Genomic DNA, 27,455 nt, shown 5'->3' on the forward strand with positions numbered 1-27,455 from the left:
GTGGGTAGGTGGGCACGTTCACTTATTTCTTTCGGTAGCAGCATCAGAGGCTGTCGGAGCACCCCTGTAGGATTCAAAAGCATTCTAGGTGCTGAACTGACCGGTGAAATAAAGGCCAAGGCCAGGCTGCTGCTCAGGGTCCCTGGGTGGGGCCAAGGCCAGGCTGCTGCTCAGGGTCCCTGGGTGGGCCCCAAGCCCCCGACTCAGCTGGAAAGTGCCCGCCCACGACGCCCAGGGTGCACTGGCTTTCTGCACCACGTCAAACGTAGAGCTGGGAAGACTTTTCTGAAAAATGCCCGTGCCCGCCTGCCTGCTCCCAGCACGGCTCAAGCTGGCAGTGCCCACCCACCCTCACCTCCATCTCTGCTCCCCGCTTCCCAGCGGGAGGCAGTGACGAGCCCTCCGCAGGCTCACGAGGGCCGGCGTGTCGCAGCGCGTGTCAGTCTAAGGCCGGCATCTCTGCTTCTGCAGCGTGTGCTGGAGGCACCTGGTGCGGTGAACAGACCCAACCCTCAGGGTCCCGTGCAGAGGCCCCCCCTCCGCGTCACCTTCCAGGGCACAGCCAGCCTGTGAGAGCCTGGACCGGGGCCCCTGTCCCTGGCCCCACCTGCCCCCGGCAGGAGCAGGAGAGAGCAAGCACTAGGCAGGGGCCGGCCCTGGAGGCACTGGCCCCCTCCAGCCTCCCTGTCCCCCATCCAGGATACAGTCTCCTGTGAGGCTCACGATTCTGTCCACTCCCCAGGCCCAGGTGGGTGACAGCTGGGGGTCGGTGCCTGGAGGCCCCAGCTGGACGCCGCTCACACAGCCGGGCCATCCGCTTCAGCTTAGGCCAAAGGTCTGAAGGTCACTCCTAACCTACCCCGCTGCATTCCTCAATCCACTGGGTCAACGCACACACTTACTGGCCACAGCTGGCTGCAGCCAGGCGCCAGCGCCGGATGGTGATGAGTCAGCCAGCTGCTGCTTCCTACCCCCACCCACTGGTGGTGCCAGAACAGGGATCCAGGAGCCCGCGGAGCAGCCTGAAACCCGAGGTGGGTGGCGGGGAGGCAGGAAGGCTTCCAGGAGGCTGCACCAGCTGGGGATGGGGGGGTCGAGGAGAGGGGCAGGAAGCTGGGAGAGGAGTAGTGGGGGCGGGAAGGCTGGCCGCCTCCCAGGCAGTGGCACACCCCCTTGCAAGGACTCAGCGCATTCTAAGAAGGCAGAAGCCTGTCCAGGTGTGGCCGCCACATTCTCATGTCCCCAAACTGGAGGGTGTCCCGGAGTCAGCAAGCACCCTCCTTGGCTGGCTCTCCTGGGCACGCCTGGCACTCCGCTGGGCACTGGCCTGTTGCCAGAAGCTGCTCCTGCGCTGGGGCGGAGCCATGGAGACCTCCGGGGCTGTGCAGGGGCGGCACCTGCTGAGAGGGGACAGTTCCCGCCTTTATCCCCACCCCATGGAGGGGCGCCCTGTGCACCGAAAAGGCACGAGGTTGGCCCCAGGCCGGAAGCAGGAGCAAGGCAAGGAAGCCACCAGCACTCTGGTCTGGAGCGACTGTGTCTTCTGCCAGGAACCCCTCCCCCACAAGCCCCGCCCCCACCACAAGCCCTGCTCCGACCGGCCTCCTGGGGTCAGCACCCGGCAGGTCCCAGGGACACTAGCCAAGACAAAACCAACGAGTACAGACGTTTCAACCTCATTTGTTTATCGCACCCTGGCCACAACCTCTAGGGACACTTGTCATTCTTTTACAGATGGGGAAACTGAGGTTCGGCAGTTCTTAGAATGCCCGACCTGGGGTCACATGCTGGGAGTGCTGGAGCAGGGTCCTCAGGGCGCGGCTGTGTCTCCCCCGTGGGGCTGGGGCTGGACAGAGACCCCCCCTCACGCAGCCCCAGGTCCCCAGGCCAGAGACAGTCTGCTTTCGCTGAGCTCCGATGCAAGGCTGGATGGCAGAGGGGCTTCAGAGGACCGCCTGGCCTTCTCCAGCCAGCCAGGCGTCCCAAGCCTACCCCGGGCAGCGCTCACGCGGGGCAGGGCCGAGGTCATGGGCAGGGGGCCCCGCGGGCCTGAGGCAGGACGAGAGAAGAGGTGACACAGAACAGGGCCACAGCACTCTCGGCTGCTGGAGACAGACGCAGCTCCCTCAGGCCCTCTGCCTGCACCCCCGCAGAGTTCAGGGTGCCCAGAGACCACGGAGACCCCACCATGGCGGTCAGGGAGGGCTGCCGGGAGGCTGCAGGGTTGGCCTCGTTGATGGGACGCTCGCCCTCCCAGAAGCCCTGGAAGAGTCATCTCCCATGCGGGGACCTCGGACGTGGGGGCGTGGGGTCAGCGGTCCGAGCAGGGGTCCTGCGTGGGGTCAGAGGGAGATGTGCGCCTGGGAAGCAGATCCCACCCGCCAGTCGGAGGGCGCCTACCCGTGCGGGTGGGCCTGGGCGAGGCCTGGGGGAGGACACCGGGAAGGAGGGCAGATAGCGAGGTTCGAGGTATGGAGGGGACGGCCCCCATGTTTCCCAGACACCGCTCCGCGTGTCCCGCCCCGCTACCCCCGCCCCTCAGGAGCCGGGCAGGCGGCGCTAGGAAGGGGCGGACCTCCGCGGGAAGCCGCCCGGTATTTATAGTCCCGGGGAGATTCCTCTGGAAATGCCCCCGCAGGCCCGGCCGGAGTGGGCGGAGCCTCTTCGGGGACCCCCCCCGCGGCTCCGCCCCCGGCCCGCTCCCGGTCCCCACGTGGCCGCCGGCGGGCGGGGCAGGGCGGGGCAGCACCTCCTCTTCCTCCCGCGCCCAGCCGGAGCCGTGCGGAGCCATCGGCAGGCGCCCCTGGGTACCCGACAGGACCGAGCGCCGGCCGCACCCCCAGCGCCCGGCTGCCGCCCCCGCCCGGTAAGTCCGCTCCCTCCGGGCCCGCCAGAGCCGCGGGGAAACTGAGTCAGGGCGGGGGCGGGGGCGCTTGGGCCTGGGGAGTGGGCTGAGGTCCGGCTCAGGGCGGCGGGACCCCGGACTCTAAGGGGACCTCGGGGGGGGCGCCCGGCCTCTCCGGCCCGCGCCCCCTCGCACAGCCGGCTCGGTGCGGAGACGCGGCCCGAGTGGTCGAGAGTCGCCGGGACTCCGCCCGGTGCTCGCCTCGCGGTTGCCACATCCTGACCGTGAATCAGCCGCAGTTGGAAAATAAACTTCCACTTCGGCTTCGCCGCGGGGGTGACAGCGCCAGGAGCGTCGGGGTTCCGCCGGGGCTGTGGGTCGGCAGCTGCCCGCGCGCGGGCGAAAGCACACGGGGCGCTGGCGCCCCACAGATGCCCGGGAGGGATGAGCGAAGCACGGCTCTCTGCTCCTCCCGGGCGGGGCTGGTAGGCCGGGAGGTGGGAGACTGGCCTGTGCTCCCCCACTTCCACACTTGGACCCCGTCCTGGCGAGGGAACTGGGGGGACCCGTGACCTCAGGAGGAGAGCCAGGTGACGAGCTGTGCCTCTTACTGCCTCCAGCGGCTCCTGGCTGGGAAGGGGCGTCTGCCTGCCCGCCTGAGGTTCTTTGACCCGGGACCCAGGCTGCTCGGTGGCCCCCTCAGTTGTGACCACAAAGTTAGGGCCCACCCCAGCTGAACACAGCAGGAGTCAGCATGGCCTGCCCCTGCCCCGGCAGGACCAGGAACTCTGCCAAGGGCCAGACACACCCACGCAGGCGCTGGAGCGGGCAGCGCCCTTCCCGCGGGCCCGCCCCGCCCCCCAGCAGTGCGCCCGCCGGGCTCCTGGCCTGCTGCGGGCCTCGGTTTCCCCATCTTCATTCTGACGGGTGGGGACAGTGGCTCAGGTAGGACCTCCTCCTCGGTGCCCTGCTGTGGAAGTGGCAGGGACTTAGAGCCAAAGCCCCCAACTCCGTGGAGGGGCTGTCCGGGGCAGGAGCGGCCTTTAGTGAGGGGAACCGCGAAACGCGGTTCCGAGTCTGGGGTCTGAGACCTCGCACCGTCCCCGTCCCTCACCAGTTCAGAAGCTGGTGCAGTGAGCCCCTCCTGGCCCCTAGCCAAGCTCTGTCCTCCATCCATTCCCCAGGAGCTCAGGGCTTGGGCTGACGGACAGGTCATCACAGCCCGCAGGCAGGGGGGCGTGGACAGAGAGGACCAGGTGCGGCTGCCCCCCATGACCACCTGTCTGCCGGGCTCCCTCGCTGCAAAGAGTTAACCGCCAGGTGAGGCCCCCACTTTGTGGAGGTGCTGACGGGCTGTCTGAGCTAATCGCACCCCTGGTTCTGCGGGACCTTAAATAGACTGGGTTCGCCTCGCAGCCAAGTGCAGCTGTTTTCCAGGTTGGGAACGTGAGCGGGTTGGTGAAGGCTGCCAGCGGGGTGCACTGTAACCGGGCGACAACGAGGTGCTGCCTATGGGTGCAGGGCACTTTATAAGTGCCTCTCGCCTGGCTTGAGCTTCTCTGCACCAGCCAGTGGCCGAGCTCTGGACCCAGGCAGGGGGCTTCTCAGCAAGCTCAAGCCCTTGGATTTTGAGGGCACCTAGAGGGAGGCCAGGGGGGCAGAGTTCTCCCCACAGTCCAAGGGACAAGGCCTGACTCTGCTGTCTAGCCCCTCCCCCACTGCAGCCTTGCACACAGCAGGTGTCAACTAGTTGCACGGTTCAAGGCCCAGTGCACACAATGGACTGGGAAGGCATGTTCACCCCTGTTTCAGAACAGGAGCGTGTCTCTGCAGGGTTGTCCCCAGGGATCAGAGCCAGGCCTGGGGACCCCGGATCTCCAAGATGAGCAGGCTGGTTGCAACCCATTATGAAGGGAATGCCTGGGAGGGGGTGAGCTCCCCCATCACTGGGGTGTGAGTGGGGTCCAACCAGGTGGCCTGTTCAGGAGGCCCCCACTCCCGCCAGCCTCACTCTGGTGAGGAGGGTCCTACCCGGCCCACCTCTGCCCACCAGACAGCCTGAGTCCCGAGGTAGTGTGGGGTCTGCTCACACAGCTGTCCCATCTGCCTGACACACAGGGAGACCCCCGCGGTGATGGGGAACTCTGTGGCGACCACCAGGCAGGGAAGGGGCCGGGGGCCTGTCCTCTCAGGAGAGACCACTGCAGCGGGGCTTCCCTCCGCCACGTGCGCGTCCGCCCCCGAGCCTGGCTGTGCGTCGTCACGTGCGCACACGGTGCCCTGAGCAGGGTCTGTGCAGAATGAGTGAATGAGCGAAGGCCTGAACAAGCCGGCCGGCGTGCTCCCGGTCTCCTGGGGAGGGGCGTGGTGCTTATGGTCTGTTCCACAGACGGGGACACTGAGGCCGGTGGCTGGGTTACAGAATCGGGGCCGCCGTTCTGCAAGAGGCATTTACAAAGCCCCTACTGTGTGTGCTGGACTTGGCAGCTGCTCCAGTGGGCCAGAAGGTGGTATACACCACACAGGGCGTACAGAAGGCGCTCCCCCGGGGGTCAGAGGGAGAACTGGCTGGCCTTGGTGGAGCACCTGGAGGCCTGGGCTGTCCCGTCCCCAAACACCCCATCACAACTACAGTACCCTGGGAGTCCCAGGGGATTGGAAAGGTCAGGAGGGTGGACTGAAGGCCACCAGCTCCCACGAGGCCCGGCCTGGGCCACACCCACAGGGAAGACAGAGGCGTCCTGGGCAGGCAGGGGCGGGTGCGTGGCCAGCGCTGCTCTGCGGCCAGGCTGACCAGGACCATTGGGTGAAGGCCTCCAAGATGGTGGGCCAGCTGGAGAGCGGGCTCGGGGAGCAGGCAGACTCCATCTCCTGCTTTCCCGTTGGCGCCCCCGAGGCTTCACGTCAAAGCCTAGCACAGACGCTAGGGAGGAGAGGCCAGGCGCCCACCTCCAGCCACTCACACCGCCCCGCGCTGGTGTCCCTACACGGCCTCTGAGCCCCCGCTCGGCTGCTGTGGGCGGAGGCCAGCTCCAGCCCCTCGCCGTGCCCAGCCAGTGCCCCCACACACGGGGTCCCAGGAGACCCAGCCAGTGGGGCCGGGGTGTCTCTAAGCTTGGTCTCGGCTTCTGCCAAGTGCTGGCGGACGTGGGCGTGGATGCGGCGTGGAGTCTGGCCAGCTGTGAGAGAGGGCCTCGGCCTCCCCGTCTGTGCCTGGGCCCTGGGCCCCTGGGATGTGGCCTCGGCGTGCAGCCTGCCTCCCCCGCCACCCCTGTCCCCAGTGCCCGTTTCTGCTCCGAGCACAGCTTGGCACCGCCGCCCGCACACAGCAGCAGGGGGGCAGACATCTGCTCGTCACCCATGGGGCGGGGAGGGGGCACTGCCCGCCCTCCCCCCGCCGGCTCTGCTCCCCATGTGCACAGACCGAGTGGCCTGAGGAGTAGCCCTGGTGCTCAGATCGGGTCCTGCCCACTTTGGGCCACCCTGGGCTCCCTCCTGGTGCCCCCAGGCTGCCCCCTGGGGGCTGGGCCAGGCAGAGGGCCGTGGCAGAGCCGCGGAAGGCCAACACAGGCCCAGAGGCAGGACCCAGGAAGTCACCTTCGAGAGGAGGTGGGGGGCGCTGGGGCGGGGGGCAGACTCTGGCTCAGCCAACCCAGGCTCCCTAGACCACCTTACAGATGAACAAAGCAAGTCCAGAACAGGCGTGGCCCCCAGGCGCCCGTCAAGGAAAGCCACCAGCATCCCGCGCCAGACACAGGAGATCTGGCTCGTCCGGTTGGGCCGGGCCCCTGGCGCTGACTGCCTGGGCTCAGGTGGCCCACGCTGAGTTGGGGCTGGGGAGGTGCGTGAGGCATCCCAGCCCCACGTGGGCCCAGCAGTCTGTGGGGGTCGGCACTGACATGCTCATCCCTATCTGTGAGCGGAACCAGGGACTAGGAGGTCCTGTGGGCTGTCTGGGAGACACAGCTGGTCAGTGGCAGAGCCTGGTCTCGCCTAGAACCTGAGCTAGCCCCTGCTCCCCGCTCCTCCCCGGCCCTGGCAGCAGCCCCTGGCAGTACCGGCTGTGCAGGCTGTGGCCCCTCCTCCGCCCTCGGTCTGCTGCTTTGTTCTCCCTGCTCTGGGGCAGCGACCTCGAGCTGGGACACAGGACAGGGCTGGGAGTGGGGGACCGAGGGGACAGCATTCAGGTCCCACCCGACACCCTGGGCCTAGACTAGCACACACATCAGTGCTTTCCTTCCTGGGCACCGAGGGCCACGGGGAGGGGACGTGGGCGTCCTGGCTGGGGCATCTAGGGCCACGGGGAGGGGACGTGGGCCTCCAGGCTGGGACATCTTGGAGCCGCACGGGTCTTGGGGGAGAATGCAGGCAGCGCTCACCCTTGCCGCAGCCCGCAGAGCCCTGCAGGTGGAGCCGCGGCCGGGTGCTGGCATCTGCGGTAGAGCTGAGCCAGGTCAGAAGCCACCGAGCCACCCGCAGGACCTGACAATTTTCTCGCCCCCCTCCCCCTCCAACCACACACAGGTCTGTGGTCATCGCTCCCTCTGGTGTCTGCTGTCTGGACAGCCACCGAAGGCTCCCGAGGCCGCTGTCGTCCTGGCCCCCGCATGCTCCCCTGTGGCGGAGCAGGGGGCAGGGCCCCCAAGCTCTGGACCAGAGCCCCGAGCATGTCCGGCCCCCAGGCCTTCCAGGAGCTCACCGTGGGCCCTGCTCCTTGTGCAGCCGGGGAGGCCAGGGCCCCAGAGGCCCCGTGGGCGACGGGCGGCAGGGGAGGCGAGCGCAGACGTCCCCGCCAGCCCTCCGTGCGGCTGAAGCGAAAGCCGGCTTCCTGGTGCGGGGCCTCCGCCCTTCCTGTCTTTCCTGGAGCAGAGCGAGGCCGCCCGGTGGGGGGGTCCCCAGGGGGGGTCCCCCAGACCTCCCCAGCCCACTCCCAGGAAGCACAATGCCCAGCTCAGGCCTGCGCTGCGAGGACCCCCTCCCTGTGGCACTGGCTGGGGGGCAGCGCTGTTTGCCCGCGCCCGTGGGCCACCCTCCCTGCGCCTCCCTAACCCGGGGTTGTGGGGGGGGTCTGTGGAGGGTGCAGCCGGCCAGGGCGGGCTCCCTGCCCACGACGGGCCCCAGCTTCAGCATGGCCGGCCCAGACCCCCGCCCCTCTGCACCCGGGGTTCCCACCAGTGCCTTGTTTGTCACCGTGCAGGGGTGGGGGGGACCTCACTGCCGGCTCTGCCCTCTGCTTCCTGGTGACCTGAACTGGGGTTGGCCGCTCTGAGCCCAGCTCCCCGTGAGATGCCGTGAGTCCTCTTTGCCCACTGTCCCCCGCTGCGAAGATGGCCGCATCCACCCCGGTGCAGCCTCCGTTCGCGTCCGGGCCTGCGTCCCGCGTGGCGGCCCGGCTCCCGCCGCCGAAACGCCCCCGTGGGAGCTGCCGTCCTGTTCTCGTCGCTGTTTTAACCTGGCAGGGCCGCGAGCGTCTCAGCGCCTACCCACCCCCGGCAGGCCCCTTCTGTCGTGCAGCTGGGTGCTGCCTTGGTCGTGCGGGGCCCGCGCACACCCAGGGGTGTTCTGGTGGGCTTGCAAGGCAGGGGCCTCGCACTCCGATGCAGGACTGCAGGTGGCAGCAGGCTAGGGCACTGCTGGACACGAGACAGGGCAAGGGGCAGTGAGGACACTGCCGGCCCGAGGCCCTGTGCACTTTGAACCTGTGGGCTAGCGGGCGATGGGAGGACCCTCGGTTCATCCTCATTCCCTGAGGCCCACTGCACACAGGACCCTCTGCCGGGCGTGAGCCCGTGCAGGTGGCCCACGTAGGTCAGTCGCGGTCCCCTGAGGGCTCGCGGCCTGGTGTGGAAGGTGAAACGGGTCCTGGAGGTTCAAATGGGCTGGAGGTCACAGGAAGGAGAGCGGCAGGGGCTCACGGGGGGGCAGCCTCGGCTCCCGGGGGCCCCTTCACCCTACGGTGCCTGCACTGCCCCTGAGAGGAACGCGGTCCAAGGGTTGCCAGGCAGTGGAAAGATTTGGGTTCTTGGAGGAGCTAAAAATACAGTGTGGCAGCCCCTGCCTCCCCGCGCCGGAACCCTGCCGCTGCCATCTCGCCCGCCCACCCGGGAGACAAGCTCGCTCTCTGCACCCGCCCCCGCCGGCTCTGTGCCCAGAAGCACCCCAGTCCCTGCGCTGATGTTGGCAGGGCCACCCCGAAGTTGCCTCCCCATGCCAGGCAGCTGGCTTTCCTCACAGGTCCCCAGCCCATGCCTTCCCTGCCCCTGCCCCCACCCCTGGGTCCCCAGAGCCCCTCGCAAGGGTGCAAGCTCTGAGCCCCCCACCGCGCCACACTGCTCAGAGCACTGTGTGGCCCATGCCCGGTGCCAGCTCCGGCCTGCCCGCCCACCCTCTGGTGGCTCAGTTTCTCCATCCGAGCAGCAGGACCTAGGTAGCTGATCTCTGGAGTCTGGGGGGCCGGCCCCCCCCAACCCACACACCCTGCTTGACAGACAGCTGCCAGGCAGGGCGGCAGCTCCTGTGAGTCAGAGAAGCTGCCCAGGCATGTGGGCACCCAGACGGAGGTGCCAGCACCGCGGTGCCAGGCTAGGCAGACATAGGCCAGGGAGCAGACGGGTGTCTCAGGAGGTGACCGAGAGGCCCAGTGGCCTAGCCTCCTCCAGGTCCTCGATGCAGCCCCTGTGTGGGAGCAGGGCCACCAGGTCGGTGGTCTGACTCCACCCAGTGCAAACCCCACGTTATTGGCAAAAACGGTGACAGATCTCACTCATGTCAGAGCTTCACGGTCTCCACCCGCAAAGGCCCCTGCCCGCCGGTCCCACTGGTGCAGGGGGAGGGGCGCACTGCCTGCCGACGGGGTGCAGGAGCGCCCCTGACCTTTCAGCTGGCCTGACCTGCGGGTACTCCGACCCTGGGAGCCCCAGATGGCCCAGTGGTGCTGGCTGTAAAAAGCTCTGCCAATGCGAATTCCTACGCTGAGCGCTGGGCAGGCGGGCCCCGCCCCTCAGCCGGGAGCGGCGAGAACAAGGCGTTCCGGAGCTCGAGGCCCCGCCCAGGGCAGGCTGGCCACGCCCCACGCTAACGCCGAGCCCGGGACCTGCTGCCCCACCCCGTCTTGGCGCCAGGCCTAGCTGAGAGCGGGCCCGGCCCGCGGGCTGGGCAGGGCGGGGCAGCGCCGGAGGGCGCAGGGCCAGGCAGCCAGACAGTATTACGAGAGCCGCGAGCGTTCCTGAGCTCTCACTCCGTGCCCACCGGGTCCAGTTTCTTCACACAGAACCCCACTGCCACCCTGAGATGGGAGCTGTCGCGTCACAGGCAGGGAGCAGAGGGGCAGTCACCTAGGGGCACACAGACAGTAAGCTCAGGAATGAGGCTCCGCCTTCTAGGCCACTGCCTTCCCAGCATCCAGAGCTTGTCAGGAGGGGTGTCACGCAGGACTCCCTCCCGTGCTCCCTGCCACCAGGCGGGGACAGCAAAGCCTGCTCATTCGGAGCTGCCACAGCCGGGAGCCGGCACCGCGCTGGGCAGCGACAGGGGTGGCAAGAGAGTGGGGGAGCTCGAGGTGCCGCGTGTGTGTGTGTTCGCTGTTACTATGTATACACGTACCTTATGCAACAGACCCGTGATGCGTACGTGCTACGCGGTGTGTGTTAATAGGTTGCAGTATTTTCTATGTATAGAAAGCTTTGGAAAAGAGGGTTCAGGGGTGCTGGGCCCTGGGGGGACTGGGGAAACTGGGCAGCCAGCCAGCCTTAAGGGGGGCATCCACATGACTGCTTGGGAGCACATTGGGCTTTCTCCCATGGGCCTGAGCTGGAAGTGGGGACAAAGTTAGGGACACCATCAGTTATTGATCAGGCCCGTGTTTGGGGTGACCGTTGCAGGGAGGCTGTCGACTGCCGGGGCTGCCCCTCAGGGTGGGGGTCGGACAGCCTGCAGGCTGCTTCCTGCAGATGCAGAACCGGCTTCCTGGGCGGGTCGTGGGTCAGAGTTCTATCTTTGTGCATGGTCTGGCCGTTGTCCATTTCTGTACTCAGTCTCTCATCCTGAAAAGCAGCTGGAACACCTCCAGGGAGATGTTCTGAGCCTGGGACCTCATTCAGCGGGCTCTGGAGGGGGCTGGGCAGCCCAGTGGGCATCACGGTGGAGAGCAGACGCTCTGTCTGTACTTGGCCACAGCCAGCGGAGCACGCCCACTGCCCCACTGGGTATGTACAACCAGGTGGGGCATGGCCAGCTTGGGCAGCTTGGTTCCAGGACACAGCAGGGCACACAGTATAGAATCTTCGCGGCCAGGCCGACAGATGGGGTGGTCACCTCCTGTGCTCCCACATTTTCCCCCCACAGATGAAGGCAGGGGCTTTGGGGCAAGCGAGCACATGGCCCCACGAACTGGGGGAGCACAGGACTGAGCGGTGCCAGCACGGTGGCTCTAGGCAGTGCTGAGTGTCTCTGAGATGTGTTTTCTCTGCATCCAGGGACCCCTGGGGCTCTTGGCTGGAGAGGACACTTGGGATGCCAGAGGCCTGGCCTGGGAGAGTTCGCGCTCTGTCCACTCAGCCTCTGCCAAGGAAATGGGGACTTTGGGCCAGCGGGGGCGGGGTGGGGAAGGGCAGTCAGTTCTGGGCGCCTCTTTAAGCAGCAGCACCCAAGGGGGTGGCAGTGAGTGCAGAGGGCCGTCCGCCGTGCTCTTCATGGTGCTGGGAGCAGCCCCCTCACCAACCCAGGAGGGGCCGAGGCCATGGCGGGCAGCCGGGCCGCTCAGCAGTCAGCCTGATGAGAAGCCAGGAGAGCGGGAGGGGCAGCCCAAGGCAGAGCCTGGAATGGGTGGGCAGAAGTGGCCGAAAGGTCTTGCACGTCTGGGTGAGTGGACAGGGCCAGGGCCGAGGGCTGGGCAGGTGGGAGAGACCGTGGAGTCACGGGTGGGGTCCAGCACAAGGTCGAGGCTGCGGGCCCCGGAGGAGGGCCGATGAACAGCCCAACGTTCCCCTTGCCGGCTGCAGGGGACATCCATGCCCACTGCCTCTCGGGAGGCTCCCAGCAGGCCGATTCTAGAAGCACAGGTGAGGACACAGGGTCAGACAGGATAGGGACTCTGCCAAGGTCTGCTGACAAGGGCCAGAGCTGGGCACATTCGCAGGTCAGAGCCCTGTCTCCCCCCCAACCAGGCTGCCTCTGGGGAGGACCCCAGGGGCCCCGCTGGCCCGGTGGGAGGACGAGAGGCTGGCCTCTGGCAGTGGACCCGCTGCAAAGGGCGGAGGGGCTGCTGAGACGCCAGGTGGCCCTGGACGTTCTCTCTGTTCCCAGCAGGCCGGGACCCCTCACCGAGTCAGGAGGCAGCAGGGCCCCCAGGAGGGCACATGCACTGGGCTCTTGTGCGCACTCAGCCTGTCCCCTGCGTGACCTCTGCTGGGCCCTAGGTTCCCCCCTCTGAGTTACCAGGTCCGGCCACCCTCGGTGTGCAGCCGAGCTGGCCGTCCAGCATTTCGTGGGCTCCAGGCCCCTCTCTGGGGTCCAGTCTCCCTTAGCTCTACTGCTTCCCGCTCTGGGGATGTGAGCATGTGACCTGGCTGCTCTGGGCGCCGCCCCCGTTTCTTCTATAGAATAGAGCTATACGGTGCCTGCCTCAGGTGGTGGGAGGCCGGGGCGGGGGCAGGGGCGGGCGGGGCCGGGCCCTGGCGCGAGGCACAGTGGAGTCGCATGCCCTGCCCCTCAGCTCCCTCCCAGCGGCTCCACGCTGCTCTTCTCGGGCGCTAAATATAAGAGCCAAGCCATACATGGTTGCCGGAGAGCCCGGGCCGCCCTGACCTCTGGGGCCAGTCCCCAGGGGCTGTGGTTGCGGATGGCGTCATGGCCATGAGCCCCAGGGATGGAGCGTGGTGGGTGTGGCGATGACAGACACAGCCCACCTGTCCTGCTGCTGTGCTGGGGGGACGTTCTGGGCCGGGTTCACACCTGCTGCAGCAGAATCCACTAGATCTCCACACACCAAGGACCTGGGGGACACCTGGTCCTCCACCTGCACACAGGTCGACAAGCTCAGGCCACAGAGCCAGGGACTGGCAGGGCCGTCGCCTCATGGGGCCCTGTCCTGCCTGGAATTGGGTGGACGCTGCACCTGACCTTCGAGTCAGCCCCTCCCCGGCCACACCTGGAGTATCCAGGGACAGAGTTGCCATGCATCACCCACCGTGCTCCTCTGGCCCCGTCCATGGGGCAGGGGAAGCACCTCGGGGCGCAGGAAGGGAGCCCCAGACGCCGTTTGTCACATCGTCACCACTGGCTGGGTCCTCGTGCCTACAGCAGGGTGGTGCTGCTGGCTCCTCGCTGCTGCGGCAGTTTGGCCAGGGGTGGGTGCGTGGCGCGCCTGGCCTGGGCGTCAGAGGCCCGGGCGCCGTGGGGAACCGCCGTGCTCAGCCCAGGAGGTGGAGACGCCGAGGCAGAGGGTGCCGCCTCCGCTGGCCGCGCCCGGCCGGGCTGCGGGCTGACCTGCGCCCCCTCCGGCCCCGCAGTTCGGCAGGATGTCGGTGAAGGAGGGCGCGCAGCGCAAGTGGGCAGCGCTGAAGGAGAAGCTGGGGCCGCAGGACGCGGACCCCACGGAGGCCAACCTGGAGAGCGCCGACCCCGAGCTGTGCATCCGGCTGCTGCAGATGCCGTCTGTGGTCAACTACTCCGGCCTGCGCAAGCGGCTGGAGGGCAGTGACGGCAGCTGGATGGTGCAGTTCCTGGAGCAGAGCGGCCTGGACCTGCTGCTCGAGGCGCTGGCCCGCCTGTCCGGCCGCGGCGTGGCCCGCATCGCCGACGCCCTGCTGCAGCTCACCTGCATCAGCTGCGTGCGCGCCGTCATGAACTCCCAGCAGGGCCTCGAGTACATCCTCAGCAACCAGGCCTACGTGCGCCAGCTCTCCCTGGGTGAGCCGTGGGCGGGCTGGGCAGGCAGGGAGGGCTTCCTGGAGGAAGAGCCAGTTTCCCATTCGCCCCACGTCTGAGACCCCCAGGTCACCTTGGAGCCATGGCTCCTCCACCAGCTGCACCTCGTCCCCCCTCTGTTCTGTGGTTTTGCCCGGATTTTCCGCCCAGCCCTGTGCTGGTTCAGGCCCCGCCCCCACCCTGGTGTCCGGCCTCCAGGCCCCCGTCCATACTGTGGCAGCTGGAGTCACCCGAGTCACACTCCAGGGGACTCCGAGCCCTCGGCGTTGGCCGGGCAGCAGCCCTTCAAGTCTGGCAGGCACCTGCTGACGGCACCGTCCAGCATCCCCTGCCCACCCCTGCCCTGCCCCCTGCTCCTGCCATCTGGGGGTCCCCGGTCTCCACCTCCACCTCAGGCTGGTCTGCTTTGTGTGGCTGCAAAGTCCCACTCACCCTTTAAGTTCCAGCTCACTGTCACCTCCTCCAGAAAGTCTCCTTAGGCAGCACCCACAGTGAGTCCTGTGGTCCCTGGTAGACAGTGGTCACTGTGTCCCTTGCCCGCCAGGCTGTGCTGCTTCCCGGCAGCGACCAAGTTCCTCATGCTTGGGGCTCCAGGGGTGAGCAGTGACAGGTGGGCCAGTGCATGGGGGCAGGTGCTGCATAGGTGAGCGAGACGGAGGCTGCCTCGTTCCCGTATGACCCGGTCCGGCCTCGCCGTGCTTCTGTAGAGACTTCTGTGACTTGCTCTCAGCAGGGCCAGCCAAGGGACACCCAAGAACTTTCTCAGTTCAGGGGCTGAGGTGGGAGGCAGTTGGTACTGAGTTTGGGGATGACACAGACTCGGGCCAGGGAGGTGTGCCCACAGGCCCAGACGCAGCCAGGGCAGAACCCGGGTGACCAGGGCTGCCCTGCCCCTGAGCCTCTCGGCATGAGGTCTGCCCCTATGGTCCGGGCGGCGGGTGGGTGCACAGCACCCCTGTGTCCACAGGCATAGTGTGGGAGTTGGGGCAGGAGGAAGGCACGGGTGGGGGAAGGGCTGAGGGGGCGGCACGGCCTGGGGGCGTGGGCCCCGCTGAGACGCCCCCGGCCCGTGACAGCTCTGGACACCTCGAACGTGATGGTCAAGAAGCAGGTGTTCGAGCTGCTGGCCGCCCTGTGCATCTACTCTCCCGAGGGCCATGCCCTGGCCCTGGACGCCCTGGACCATTACAAGGTGAGTGACCACGTGGCTGGGGCCTGGGCGGGGCCTGGGATGCAGGCTGACCCCTGACCACCCCCAGACGGTGTGCAGCCAGCAGTACCGCTTCAGCGTCATCGTGAACGAGCTCTCCGACAGCGGCAACGTGCCCTACGTCGTCACCCTGCTCAGCACGGTCAATGCCATCATCCTGGGCCCCGAGGACCTCCGTGCCCGCACCCAGCTGCGCAGCGAGTTCATTGGTAACGGCCCCTCTGCCAGCCCAGCCTGCCCTGATCCCCACCCCCCACCCCGAGAGGCCGTGAGCCCCGGTCCCCGCCAGGGCCCCAGAGGAAAGCTCTGTCACGGCCCGGGATGCCGCCTGCCCCCACCTGCTCCCTTCAGTGGACCGGGGCCTTCGGAGGGCTGGAGGGCTCTCGGTGCGAGGCAGGGTGCCTGACCCCCAGTCCCAGCCCTGCCAGGTGTGGCAGTGACCACTTAACAGACAGCTCTGCCTGTCCAGCAAGATGTCTCCCTCAGAGCCTCATGTCCCTGGTGGGCATGGCAGTTTCCTCCTGCCCTGTGGGCTGAGCGCTCTGGGTGGTGGGAGTGGGGACAGTGAAGACACAGAAGCCACAAGACTCCCTGGGGCTGGGAGGTTGGCTGGAGCAGCCTGAAAGGCTCACTGACCCCTGTCCCTCCCCAGGGCTGCAGCTGCTGGACATCCTGACGCGGCTGCGGTGAGTCCCCACCCTCTGCTCCCCGGAGCCAGCCCTGACCCCCTCAGGTCCCAAGCAGCACCTCCAGAAAGGCAGGGAGGAGCCTCTGGGGCCCAGCAAGATGCCAGCCTGCCACTCCTAGCCCTGCGGGACAGGCTATTCTGTGGGAGTTCCCCACCCACGGGCTTGGCACCTGTCCCCAGAAACTAGGGCTGCCGGAGGCAATACAGGACATCTAGTCAAATCAGGCCATGGATGGGCTACAGATCGGTATAGCCTGGATACGGCACGGGACATACTTATGCTAAAATCAGTCACCGTTTTATCTGAAATTTAAATTTAACTGGGTACCCGGGAACCCACATAGCCGAGGACCCCCGTCCGGGGCCTCATCAGGACCGCTCTCCAGGGTGGCAGCACCCCAGGAGGAAGAGGCGAAGCTGGTGTGGCTGCTGCTAAACTGGCCTCAGGCAAAGGTCTACTGGGTGCTGAGAGGCTCCGCCCCCATACCACTGAGGGTGTAGCTCATTGGTCAGGCTGAGATGACTGGCAGGTCCTGGGCCCAATGAACACCCAAGCTCCCGCTGCTTAGGTCAAAAGCCCTGCCCCCACAGTGGACCCCCCAGGTGTGGTCTGGGGGCCTTCTCCCCTTCCTGTGCTGCCTCCAGCACTTCCTCTTTGGGCCGCATCTCTCCCTTCCCAAGGGGCGTGGAGCCGCTTGCTGACCCCTGGGCAGCCCGGAGGACGCGGCGGCCCGGACCTGTGAGCGTCCACCCCTGACTAGAGAGGCCAGCCCCCACGGCCCCCGGCCGCCCCCTGGCTATGGGGACCACATGCCGGCGCAGGCCCTGCTCAGGGTTGTCTGCGTCTGCCCGGAGCGGGGAAGGCTGGGGGGAGCTGCAGGCTCAACTGCCCTGGCCTCTGGTCACAGGAACCTGGAGGACGCCGACCTGCTGATCCAGCTCGAGGCCTTCGAGGAGGCCAAGGCCGAGGACCAGGAGGAGCTGCTGCAGCTCTGCGGAGGCGTGGACATGAACAGCCACCAGGAGGTCTTTGCCTCCCTGTTCCACAAGGTGGGCTGGGCGGGCACCCTCCCGCCCTGGTCACACGCCTTTGGCTGGGCAGCGGGGCCAGATCTGGAGCCGCACCCAGGGAGCAGCAAGGGACCAGGGGCTGACAAGAGGAAGAGCTACAGCGGGCAGCCCAGGGCTGGTCTGGGTGGTCACAGAAGCCAGCAGGACAGGCTTCCAAGGGCCGGGCTGCCCAGAGATGGCTCTGCTGTCCTGGGCCCCAGCAGGCCGGCCACCATCAAGGGAACTGAGGGGACTTCGGAACCCGTGGGAGGCAGGGGGCTGAGTTCTGGTTTGGCTCAGGCCTCCCTGGCTGGGACCTCCATCATTCATTGAGCCCAGCGACTTGCAGCCCACGCCGAGTGTCCCCAGGGGCCATCCAAAAACATCTGCAGACATTCAGGTTGTCACAATGGGGCAGGAGTGCCAGGGACATCCAAAAACATCTGCAGACATTCAGGTTGTCACAATGGGGCAGGAGTGCCACTGGCTTCGAGAGAGCAGACAACAGCAGGAACAATGCACAGGGCAGCCCCCAGCCCAGGGCGATCGGGCCCAGGTGTCACCAATGTGGCGCTCCGGGAACCCTGACGCGGGCTTATCGCCAGGGCCCCTGAGAAGCACGGGGTGGCCACAGGCTGGATGCTTCTGGCAAACGGAGGCCAGCGGTCAGCCTGCCCCGGGGAGGGGGTGGCCGCTGACCGGACTCCTCACCTGCACCCCCAGGTGAGCTGCTCGCCGGCGTCCGCACAGCTGCTGTCCATGCTACAGGGCCTCCTACACCTGGAGCCCACCCTGCGCTCCAGCCAGCTCCTCTGGGAAGCCCTGGAGAGCCTGGTGAACCGGGCCGTGCTCTTGGCCAGTGACGGTGAGCAGCCCTGACCCAGCCTGGTGGGCTGACACCGGGGGGCTATGCCCACCCCTGACCCCTACCTCCCACTCCACAGCCCAGGAATGCACCCTGGAGGAGATGGTCCAGCGGCTTGCGGTGGTCAAGGGGCGGCCCCACCCGAGCTCCCCGGACAAGGTCCACAAGGCTGTCCAGGCCAACCTGGGCCAGAGGCGGAGGGGCAGCTCCCCCCAAAACTCTGGCACCCCAGAGGCGGGTGTGAAGGCCCAGCAGCCAGCAGTGACCCTCACCAGCCTGCACGCTGTCAACAAACAGAGTGGGAGCCCCGAAGTGGCTCCAGAGCCAAGGGCCCTAGAACTGCGGGCACCCACCCCACCCCTGCTGGCACCGCCCCTGCCCTGCTCCACTGCCCCCTCCCCACCCACCCCGCCCCCCCCACCCTGCCAGGCCCTGGGGCTCCTTCCCCACCTCCACCCCTCTGCCAGGCCTAGGGGCCTCTTCCCCCACCTCCACCCCCACCCCCCACGTTGTGCTGCCAGGCCCTGGGCCTCTTTCCCCACCTCCACCCCCCACCCCCCACTGCCAGGCCCTGTGGGACCTTACCACCCCTACCTCCACCACTCCCGGGCATGGGGTGCCCACCCCCACCGCCCATCATGGGCTGGGGTCCCCCTCCACCACCACCCCCACCAGGCACCTCTGGTGCCCCCGCAGTGGGTAGTATGGAGGAGGTCATCGTGGCCCAGGTGGACCACAGCCTGGGCTCCGCCTGGGTCCCCTGCCACCGGCGGGTGAAGCCCCCTGCGGTGCGCATGAAGAAGCTGAACTGGCAGAAGCTGCCGTCCAACGTGGCACAAGGTAAGGACCCTGGGTCCTCACAGGTGGCTTCCCTCTGGGGGTGGGGGGTGGGCCCTGCTGGGGAGAATGGCAGGCGGGACCTGGTGTGTGTGTGCTCATGCCTGGCCTCCCAGGGCGTGGGCGGGGGCAGCCTGGTCCCTGCTCTAGGCAATTCCCCTGTGTGGACTCGGGTGGGGGCAGGGGGCAGAAACAGGTCAGAGGTCACCTGTGAGGACCCTCCCCCCTCACCAACACCCCACAGGCTGATGTGCGTCTCTGATGCCCCAACTCCTGCACTGCCCGGGCCCCTGGCTGGGTGCTTGCAGCCCTGGGAGTTTGGAGGTGGGTGTGGGGAGCTGTGCTCAGAGATCACGGCCAAGGTCGCTGCCAGCCTGGACCTCGTGTGATCCGTGCGGGTCCACACTGCTTGCCAGCAGCCGAAGGGCTTCCTCTGCCAGGCCACCTGCCCCTCGGTCCCCGGGGCAGGCATGAGCCTGACGCCCTCACCTGCAGAGCGCAGCTCCATGTGGGCGTCGCTGAGCGGCCTGGGCCCCGAGGTGGTGGAGCCCGACTTCTCCAGCATCGAGCGGCTCTTCTCCTTCCCCGTGGCCAAGCCCAAGGAGCCCGCAGCTGCCCCCGCCAGGAAGGAGCCCAGGGAGGTGGGGCCTGGGCCGGGGCTGGGGGCTCCGACGGGGGTGGGGCTCCGTGCCTCCTCCAGGTGCCAGACCCCCGGCTGCGTGTTTTCCAGATCACGTTCCTGGACTCCAAGAAGAGCCTGAACCTCAACATCTTTCTGAAGCAGTTTAAGTGGTGAGCGCGGGGAGGGCGGGCCTCTCGAGGACGGTCCCGCCCCCGCCCCGCAGTCCCTCCCGCCGCCCATCCTGGGCTCCGCAGTGCTCTCTGCAGGCCGCCCCTAGGAAGTGCACTTCCCGTCCCTGGGGCCAGAGACGGTGGGTGGAGTGATAATAACCGCACACTCCCGGGGCTGGGGGCCTTGGCGACCCCAGGCCAGACTCCCTGGCGAAGCAGACCCAGGGAGCAGCTGGGACCCCCTCCCACCCCACCAAGCCACAGACAAGTGGTGGCCAAGTGGGAGTAAGGACCTGGCCGTGCCCCCAGCCCTGTCCTTCCTGACAGGTGTCAGGCACCAGCTCCTGCTGCAGACCCACTGGGTGCTGCTGAGCCGCCTGCCTGTGTCCTGAGCAGGCCCCCAGCATGGGAGGCGGAGGGTGCTCTGGTCGATGAGGAGTGGGTTCTTAGCCCTAGCCTCATTGCTGTGTGACCGGGCAAATGGTTCACCTTCTCTGTGCCCCCAACCTCATGGGCATGCGAGGAGACCCCGGTGTGGCCAGCAGAGGTGTTGTGGGCCGAGGGCTGCCCGGCCTGGCCGGCAGGATCCCTCTGCCACTGCCCGCTCCCCCGCTACCTGTTCTCTCGCTCCCTCCAGCTCCAATGAGGAGGTGGCTGCTATGATCCGCTCAGGGGACACCACCAAGTTCGATGTGGAGGTGCTCAAACAGCTCCTCAAGCTGCTCCCTGAGAAGCACGAGGTCAGCAGGGAGGACGGACGTGAGCCCTGCTGGGGGCTCCCTGCGGGAGGGGCAGGGAAGGGGTCTGGGCATGGGCAGGCAAAGCCAGCAGGCAGTCTGGGGGGGCTTCCTGGTGGGGGCGGAAGCTGGAATCCCACGTGTGGGGCTCCTCCCCACAGATCGAAAACCTGCGTTCATTCACGGGGGATCAGGCCAAACTGGCCAGTGCCGACCAATTCTACCTCCTCCTGCTGGGCATTCCCTGGTGAGCTCCCACCTGCCTGCCCCGGGGAGGGGGCGGGGACCGTGTGCAGAGAGAGCAGGGCTGTGCAGACCAGGCCCCAGGCGCCCGAGGCTGCTGCCCATCTTCCTCGTGCACCCTCAGCCGTGGGGCCTCTCGAGGGCATCTGTGGGGCTGGGGTCTGCCTCCAAGCCAGCAGCATGGAGGGGTCAGTGGAGACCTCCCCAAGCCTTCCCGGGAGACCCCCGCCCAGACTCCCGCCTCCTCTAAGTGGGAAGGGTGCCCCACAGGGAGGCCAATGGGCGTCCAGGCACCTGGGTGCCGGTCTGAAATGACCTTTCCTGGGCCCTGCCCCAGTCCCCTGGGGCCCGTCCGGGAATGCACATGCTGAGCAGGGGCAGGTGTGGGACCCCAGCTCTGCGGAGTGGACCCTCAGGCTCCGCCCCTGCGCTGCAGCCCCGCCCTGACCGCCTGCTCCGCCTCCCCAGCTACCAGCTCCGGGTCGAGTGCATGCAGCTGTGTGAGGGCACGGCCGTCGTGCTGGACATGGTGCGGCCCAAGGCCCAGCTGGTGCTCACCGCCTGCAACAGTGAGTGGGGCCCGGAAGTCCTGGGGACCGCCACGGGGGGCGCCCACCCACCCCGGTGCCACCAGCATTGCGACAGCTGGGAACGCCTGTGGGCGCTGACCTTCCGCACCTCACAGACCACCCACCCCACACCATACACAGACCACACACACACACCATACACAGACCACACACACACACGTGCACACAGATGTATACATGTGTAGCCACGCAAGGTGTGTGCATGCACACACGTGTTCACATGTATGCATGAACATGTACACACATTTGTGCGTGCACAGACACGCACACACACACACTGCATATACACACACCTAGTGGACTAGAGCACACACATCACCATCTCTGAGCGAGTCTGGGGGCCTTACTGCAGCCGTGGGGCAGCGGTGTGGACGGGCCCGGCCACCAAGGTGCAGCTCACTTCTGCTGGGGACACACACAGCAGGCGTCCACTTCCATCCCAGCCACGGAGCCAGGAGGGCCACCCTCCCTGGGATGGTTAGCTGAGAACCAGGGTGGCTATAGGTTCTGGAAGGTTCTGCTCAGCTCCTCACCCACAGAATGGGGCTGTGGTCATCTACCCCCGGGTTGTGAGGTTCAGTGAGAGATGACCTGCTTCCGGAGCCCGGGAGCTCGTCGGCCGTGGGGTTCCAGCCGCCCGCCCATCCCTCCCACAGGCCTGCTCACCAGCCACCAGCTGCCCATTTTCTGCCAGCTAATCCTGAGAATTGGGAACTTCCTCAACTACGTAAGTGGCTGTGCCCCGGCCGCTCTCAGCCCCATCCCCCGGGAGTCAGGGAGACTCACTCCCGTCCCTCGCAGGGCAGCCACACGGGGGACGCCGATGGCTTCAAGATCAGCACGCTGCTGAAGCTCACGGAGACCAAGTCGCAGCAGAGCCGTGTGACACTACTGCACCATGTGCTGGAGGTGGGCCGGGGGCCGGGCGGCCTGCAGGCGCCTCCCTGCGCTGCTCCCGGCTGTCCAGGCTGGCGTCCACACCCCACTCTGCCTGCAGCCCCTCCCGGGAGGCCCCCATTCAAGCCCCTCATCCCCCCACCTCGTCCTCCAGCTCCCGTCCAGGCCCAAGGGAACGGTGTGGACGTCCCAAGTGCCAAGGCCTCTCCGAGGGGTGGGCTCGTCGTCCCCAGGGCCCAGGGCTCACTGGACGTGTGCCGTTGCAGGAGGCACAGAAGAGCCACCCAGACCTTCTGCAGCTGCCGCAGGAGCTGGAGCAGCCGTCCCAAGCGGCGGGGTAGGTGTCCCGGCCCCGTGTCCCCTGCCCACTCCGGGGCCCCTCCTCTGGCTCTCACGGCTGCAGGACACCAGGTCCTCCAGGAACCAGTACCCGATGGAATGATCACTTTCTCTTTGAGACGGGAGCTCTCGTCCACCCTGGCCTGTCCCCATGTGACTCAGAAAAGGACACCGAGGCCTCGAAGGGGCAGGGAGTGGTCTAGCCATGGTCACACTGAGGGCTGGTCTAACACAGTCTCTGAAGCTTGGCCCGTGAGCGAGGCTGTGCCGCCCCCGTCGTGCCCGTTTGGAAGTGAGGCAGAGCAGGCGGGGCCACGTCCATGGAGTCGCAAAGCCCAGAGCGGCCAGCTCCAGGGGCAGCCCAGGCCGTCTGAGCCCGGGTCCATGCTGCTCAGGAAGGTTCTGTGGTCTACAAGCTCCTGGACCTCGTGGGGCGAGGACGGGCTGAGCCTCTGGGGCACTGCCCTGACACCACAGACCCCGCACCTGCCGCTGCGGGCCCCGCGCCCCACACCGCTCGGCACGGGCTCAGCCCGACCTACGACTCTGCTGTGCCCCTGGGAGCCTACCTGTGTGGGGTGCCAGGCCCTGCTGTCCGGTAAGGCTGAGCATCAGCTGTCACCTGATCCCGCCTGGCCTGTGGTGCCTTTCAGGGTCAACCTTGAGATTATTCACTCGGAGGCCAGCACCAACCTGAAGAAGCTTCTGGAGATGGAAAGGAAGGTGTCGTCTGCCCCCGAGGTGCAGCAGCAGTATGCCCAGCGCCTGCAGGTGAGTGTGGCGGGTGTGGCACACGTCGTCCCCAGGGAGCAGGACCCCCACGTCTGGGCGTCTGCCAGGCCGGGGTCCACGAGGCCGGAGGGTGGGGGAGGAGCGAGCCGGAGCAGGGGCCCCGCAGGAGGCCGCTCTGCTGTTCTGCCCCCAGGGGGCCCGCGGGCGAGGGGCCTCCCCCGATCCTGGGGCCACAGCACCCAGACCCCACCACCGGGCCATGACCACCGGGCCGCGACCCTCAGGCCAGTATCGAGGCGTCCCAGGCGCTGGAGGAGGTGTTCCAGGCCATCGAGCAGAAGAAGCTGGAGCTGGCCCACTACCTGTGCGAAGACGCCCAGCACCTGTCTCTGGAGGACACATTCAGCACCATGAAGACCTTCCGGGACCTCTTCATCCGCGCCCTGAAGGTGAGCGGGCCGCCGCGGCCGCAGCGGTGGCCGAGGGGCCCTCACGGTCCGGGCAGGGCAGGCGCGGGCAGGCGCCCGGGGGCGGGCGTCACGGGCATGGTGTCCGCCCCGCGCAGGAGAACAGGGACCGTCAGGAGCAGGCCGCGAAGGCGGAGGCACGGAGGCTGCGGGGCGAGGACGGGAAGCCAGGTGAGGCCAGGCCCGGCGGGGGCGGCCGCGGTGGGCGCCCTGTCTGCGTGGCCACTGCCCTCCCCCCTCAGAGCCTCGCAGGGTCGTCGCCCAGGCCGCTGGGTGGGCCCAGGGGACCCCGCGAGCAGCGTCTCTGAGTGTCGCTGGGGCTTCTCAGTCAGGAAGGGTGGCAGGAAGCAGGAGGAAGTATGTGTCATCGACGCCCTGCTGGCCGACATCAGGAGGGGCTTCCAGCTGCGGAAGACAGCCCGAGGACGAGGGGACGCGGAAGGGGGCAGCAGGGCGGCGGCCGCAGACGCCCCAAGGGACAAGGCTCCCGGTGAGACTCACCCACCTCCTCGCCAGAGTCTTCCCTGGGCTGCCCTGGTGCCCGGCACCTGCCTTCCTCCAGGAAGCCCTCCCCAATCTCACAGGGGAGCCTCATCTCCCTTGCTGCCCTGAGGTTGGGGACAGTCCTGAGGTAGGGGACAGCCGTGAGAGGCCACTCGCCTGACAATGTTTCCATACATCTCTGACTCGACAGAGGGCTCCCGGCTGCCGTGACAGTCATCAGTCCAGCCCCAGGGTGGACGGGAGGAGTGGGGCCAGTGGGACGAGTGACAGGCGCCCCCGGAGCCCGGAGGGGCTGAGGTCGGGGAGAGGAGCCCGAGGCCTTGGGGGAGCCCCCGCCCCTGCTTGGGGCGGCTGCCATGGAGGCTGGGGCCCGGGGCTGGTGGACACACTGCTCAGGACTCGGCTGCTCTGTCCGAGCGTGGACGAGCAGGATTTCGAGGCCGGGCCTGTGCTGTAAGAACCCACACTTGGGGACCATCAGGGAGGGCTGGGGGGCACATCAGGTAGGTGCTGAGGTGGAGGGGGCCCCAATGGGCTTCGTAGGCTGGGAGCCCCTGGGGGGTGTCCACCCTCCACCGACACGTACTGCATCCACAGTGGTCTCCAGCGACCCCACAGGAGGCCCCGTGGGAGGCACCAGCTGCCCTGCCTCTGGGCCTGGTCTTGACACTGAGGTGGCCAGGGAGCCCCTGACCTGGGACCTCGTGGATGCCACCGTCCCCAGCCCGGAGCCCACTGGAGACGTGTCGGAGGAGGACGAGCCCCGGCCCCAGGGCAGGCGATCGTCCTGGTACATCGACGCCAGCGATGTCCTGCCCTCGGCGGATCCCCAGAGCCCCCAGCCCCCTGTAGGGTCCTGGCCGGTGGCACTGGGGGACGCTCAGGCCCTGAAGCCCCTTTACTTCTCCAGTGACAAGCCCCCCGGGGCCATGGGTTCAGGCCACGACACTGAGGACCCCGTAGCCCCACGGGGGGTCTGCCAGGCCGAGGACGACAGCGCAGACGAGGGAGCAGAAGACACGGCTGTCCCCAGCCGCAGCGCCGGGGACAGGGATGAGGAGGACACGGCCCCGGATTCCGCTCTCGACACATCCCTGGACAGATCCTTCTCGGAGGACTCGGTGACCGACTCCCCAGGGTCCGGCACCCTCCCCAGAGCCCGCGGCCGGGCCTCGAAGGGGACGGGCAGGCGAAGAAAGAAGCACCCGTCACGAAGCCAAGAAGGTAACGTGGGGCCCCCTGGCACTCTCGTTCCCCGAGCAGGGGACCTGGATGGGCGCGCCACACAGGGCTCAGGCCACCAGTGTGTGGTCAAGCTCATGCATACCGCACCAGGACCCTGGCCTCTCTGCAGCAGCGGTCCCCCCGCCAAGATTGGGTGATTCCAGGGTGTCCCGCGTCCCGGGAGGGGCAGCTTTGGGGCTGCCCGGTGCCTGCAGCAGGAAGGCCGCCTGGCGCGGGGGCCTGGGGCACGGCCGCGCTTCGGCTCGGCCGGTCCACGCGACCTCAGCTCCACGTCCAGGGCTCTCAGGAGGAATGAGCTGTTGAGTGCGTTTCTTTTATTTGAAAGCAGAGGTTGCCCCCGACTCTGATGATAATAAAACAAAAAGATTCTGTGTGATCCAGTAAGGTAGGTGCCTGGCCCGGCCAGCTGCGCTAACGGTGGTGGAGCGGGGCCGCGCCGGCCCAGCCGCTGGACACTAACCCGCCCTCCGCAGCCCCCCAGGCGGCCCCCTTCCCGCCCTCCTGTGCCGCTTGTGGTGGGACCCGCCCGGCCCCGCCCTCTCTGGAGGGCGGGGACCATGCCTCGCTTAGCTGGTGACTTCTCCGCTATGGCAGCTGCGACCTCAGAGCTGCTGCTGGCAAAGGCCTGGAGAGGGTGCGGTGGCCAGGGTCTGCGTGGGTGGTCTCGGGAGCTGGGCTCCAGGGCCTGGGGCGAGGGCAGCTCGGCCTCCTGGACCTTGCGGCAGCTGGGGTTGCCACACCCATGACCCTGACGGACCCTGTGCTCGGCTGGCCCCGGGGGCCCCCGGGGTGACAGCGTTGCTCCGAGTCTGTCCCTAGGGCACACCCTGGCCCTCTTCTGGCCTTGGTGTTGGGGACACATGTCCATGGGGAGGCAGCGAGGGACAGGGACAGCCCCAAGGCCAGGCTGCCAGGGACACAGGCCGAAACCGTCTGTGGTGGGGCTCCCGGCCTGCTCCCCGGAGGCCAGGTCCTGCGGGCAGTGAGTGGGCTGTTCGGACGTAGGGCCCAGGGCCGCCTGTCCCGTGGTTGGTGGGTAAGGCCGACCACCTGGTGGAGGCGGTGACGCCGGCAGACCCCGCTGCCCAGGGCGTCATCGCTCTGCGGCCGGCGCCATCTCCCGGGGTGCTCGGTGGCTGTGAAACGGCGAACCTTTCTGCCATTGCTGCCACAAACCCCTCCCGGTTCCCGGTCACGTGAGCCTGGAGTGTGGGTGACTCATCGCTGTCATCCACGGTGATGCTCCCGGAGCCCCTACTTCTGCCTGGTCTCCCCTGGGCTCAGTCCTGGCTCAGTCCTGGCACCCTCGAGCAGGGAGTGGGGCTGATGGGCCACTGTGAGTGGCGTGAGTGACATTTCGAGCAGCTGATTCTGGCCGCCCGCTTTGTCGAAATGGTTCTCAAACTCGAGGCTCCCTGAGACCCCACAGGGCCAGGACAGCACCTGGTGGGGCATTTGGGGGGAACAGCGAGTGAGGACCCGTGGACCAAAGTGTGTGGGGGTGTTGGATGGGCAGAGGGCCCTTGGGGCAGGGCCTGCAAGCCCTCGGGACCCAGCTGGAAGGACAGGCGGGGCCGTCCAGTGCGAGGCCAGCATGCAGGGCTCAGGAAGCACCGGGGTGGGGGGCAGTGGGGACCAACGGCTTAGACAGTAGGCAGCCTGGCCCGAGGCACGGAGACACAGGACCCCGTCTCCCTCAGAGGCGAAACCCAGCCAAGACAGGCGGACAGGAGCCTTACACCTGGGGGAGCCTTACTGTCCAGAGTGGGCTGGGGTCAGAGCAGACTCAGGGACACTGGCCAGTGGTGACGGAGGGACAGTCAAGCCCTGGGGACCCAGGAACAGGCACCCTGGCGCTGCCCCTAACCATGTCACTGCCTCTTCCTCCCCACAGGCCTCAGGCCCAGGCCCAAAGCCAAGTGACAGCCCCCACAGCCAGCCTCCCCACAGCCACGAGGCAATCTCCGTGCCTTACCCAGCCAGGGACGTGGGCCTCCCGGAGCCTTCTGGGAGCGCATGGCCAGGACCCCGATGGGCATCGGTCCCACCCCGCCTGGTGGCCTCCTGGACCGCCTGCACGGCCCCGCCTGCGGTCTGCTTTCTCAAGCCCGTGCCCACGCCTGCATGCCCATGGCGCCCAGGGGGCCAGGTGGCTGTGTCCGCAGGCCGCCTCCAAGCTTTCACCCACTTCCTGGTGACCCGGCACCCAGATTCTTCTGAAGACAGGCCCTCGCAGACCCTTGCCCCAAAGCCACGGCAGCCGGAACTGGACCCCCACCCTCCCCTGCCAGGCCCCACTCCCCAGCTCTGCCCCCTGCTCCCTTAGCTGGGCCAAAGCAGAGTGATTTTAACCAAAATATGACTGTTTATGTGTTTTGGCTGTTCTGTAGTGGCTCAGTTGGGGGCAGGCGGGTGGACGAGAGGACCAAGGGCAGAGGCAGGCTGGCCGCAGTGCTGTGGGCAGGACCGGGTCCTCGTGCTCAGCAGA

At 67.5% G+C, this 27,455-nt stretch overlaps 2 protein-coding genes across 2 annotated transcripts; one reads left to right on the forward strand and one right to left on the reverse strand.

The window, feature by feature from the left end:
* Positions 1–853: 853 nt before the first annotated feature.
* Positions 854–13,024, reverse strand: LOC120613981 (SH3 domain-containing protein C23A1.17-like). The gene is made up of 7 exons (XM_039876612.1): positions 12,965–13,024; positions 12,751–12,860; positions 11,762–11,892; positions 4,411–4,483; positions 1,993–2,049; positions 1,775–1,941; positions 854–1,397 (listed from the first exon to the last, which is right to left on the reverse strand). The coding sequence occupies exons 1-7, from the start codon at positions 13,022–13,024 to the stop codon at positions 886–888; spliced, it is 1,110 nt and encodes a 369-aa protein (XP_039732546.1). The 3' UTR covers positions 854–885.
* INF2 (inverted formin 2) lies at positions 2,714–27,449 on the forward strand. The gene is given in 24 exon segments (XM_039876571.1): positions 2,714–2,866; positions 13,354–13,753; positions 14,848–14,963; positions 15,031–15,190; positions 15,634–15,667; positions 16,578–16,719; positions 17,443–17,584; positions 17,664–18,002; positions 18,040–18,133; positions 18,135–18,424; positions 18,917–19,062; positions 19,152–19,213; positions 19,851–19,953; positions 20,112–20,197; positions 20,662–20,762; positions 21,440–21,510; positions 21,585–21,692; positions 21,947–22,017; positions 22,673–22,790; positions 23,036–23,200; positions 23,317–23,389; positions 23,547–23,708; positions 24,320–24,946; positions 26,862–27,449. Coding segments are annotated over 23 exon segments (3,630 nt in total). The 5' UTR covers positions 2,714–2,866; positions 13,354–13,362; the 3' UTR covers positions 26,891–27,449.
* The last annotated feature ends 6 nt before the right edge of the window (positions 27,450–27,455 follow it).

Source organism: Pteropus medius, unplaced genomic scaffold, assembly GCF_902729225.1.
Source record: "Pteropus medius unplaced genomic scaffold, Ma_sr-lr_union100, whole genome shotgun sequence".
Classification (NCBI taxonomy): domain Eukaryota; kingdom Metazoa; phylum Chordata; class Mammalia; order Chiroptera; family Pteropodidae; genus Pteropus; species Pteropus medius.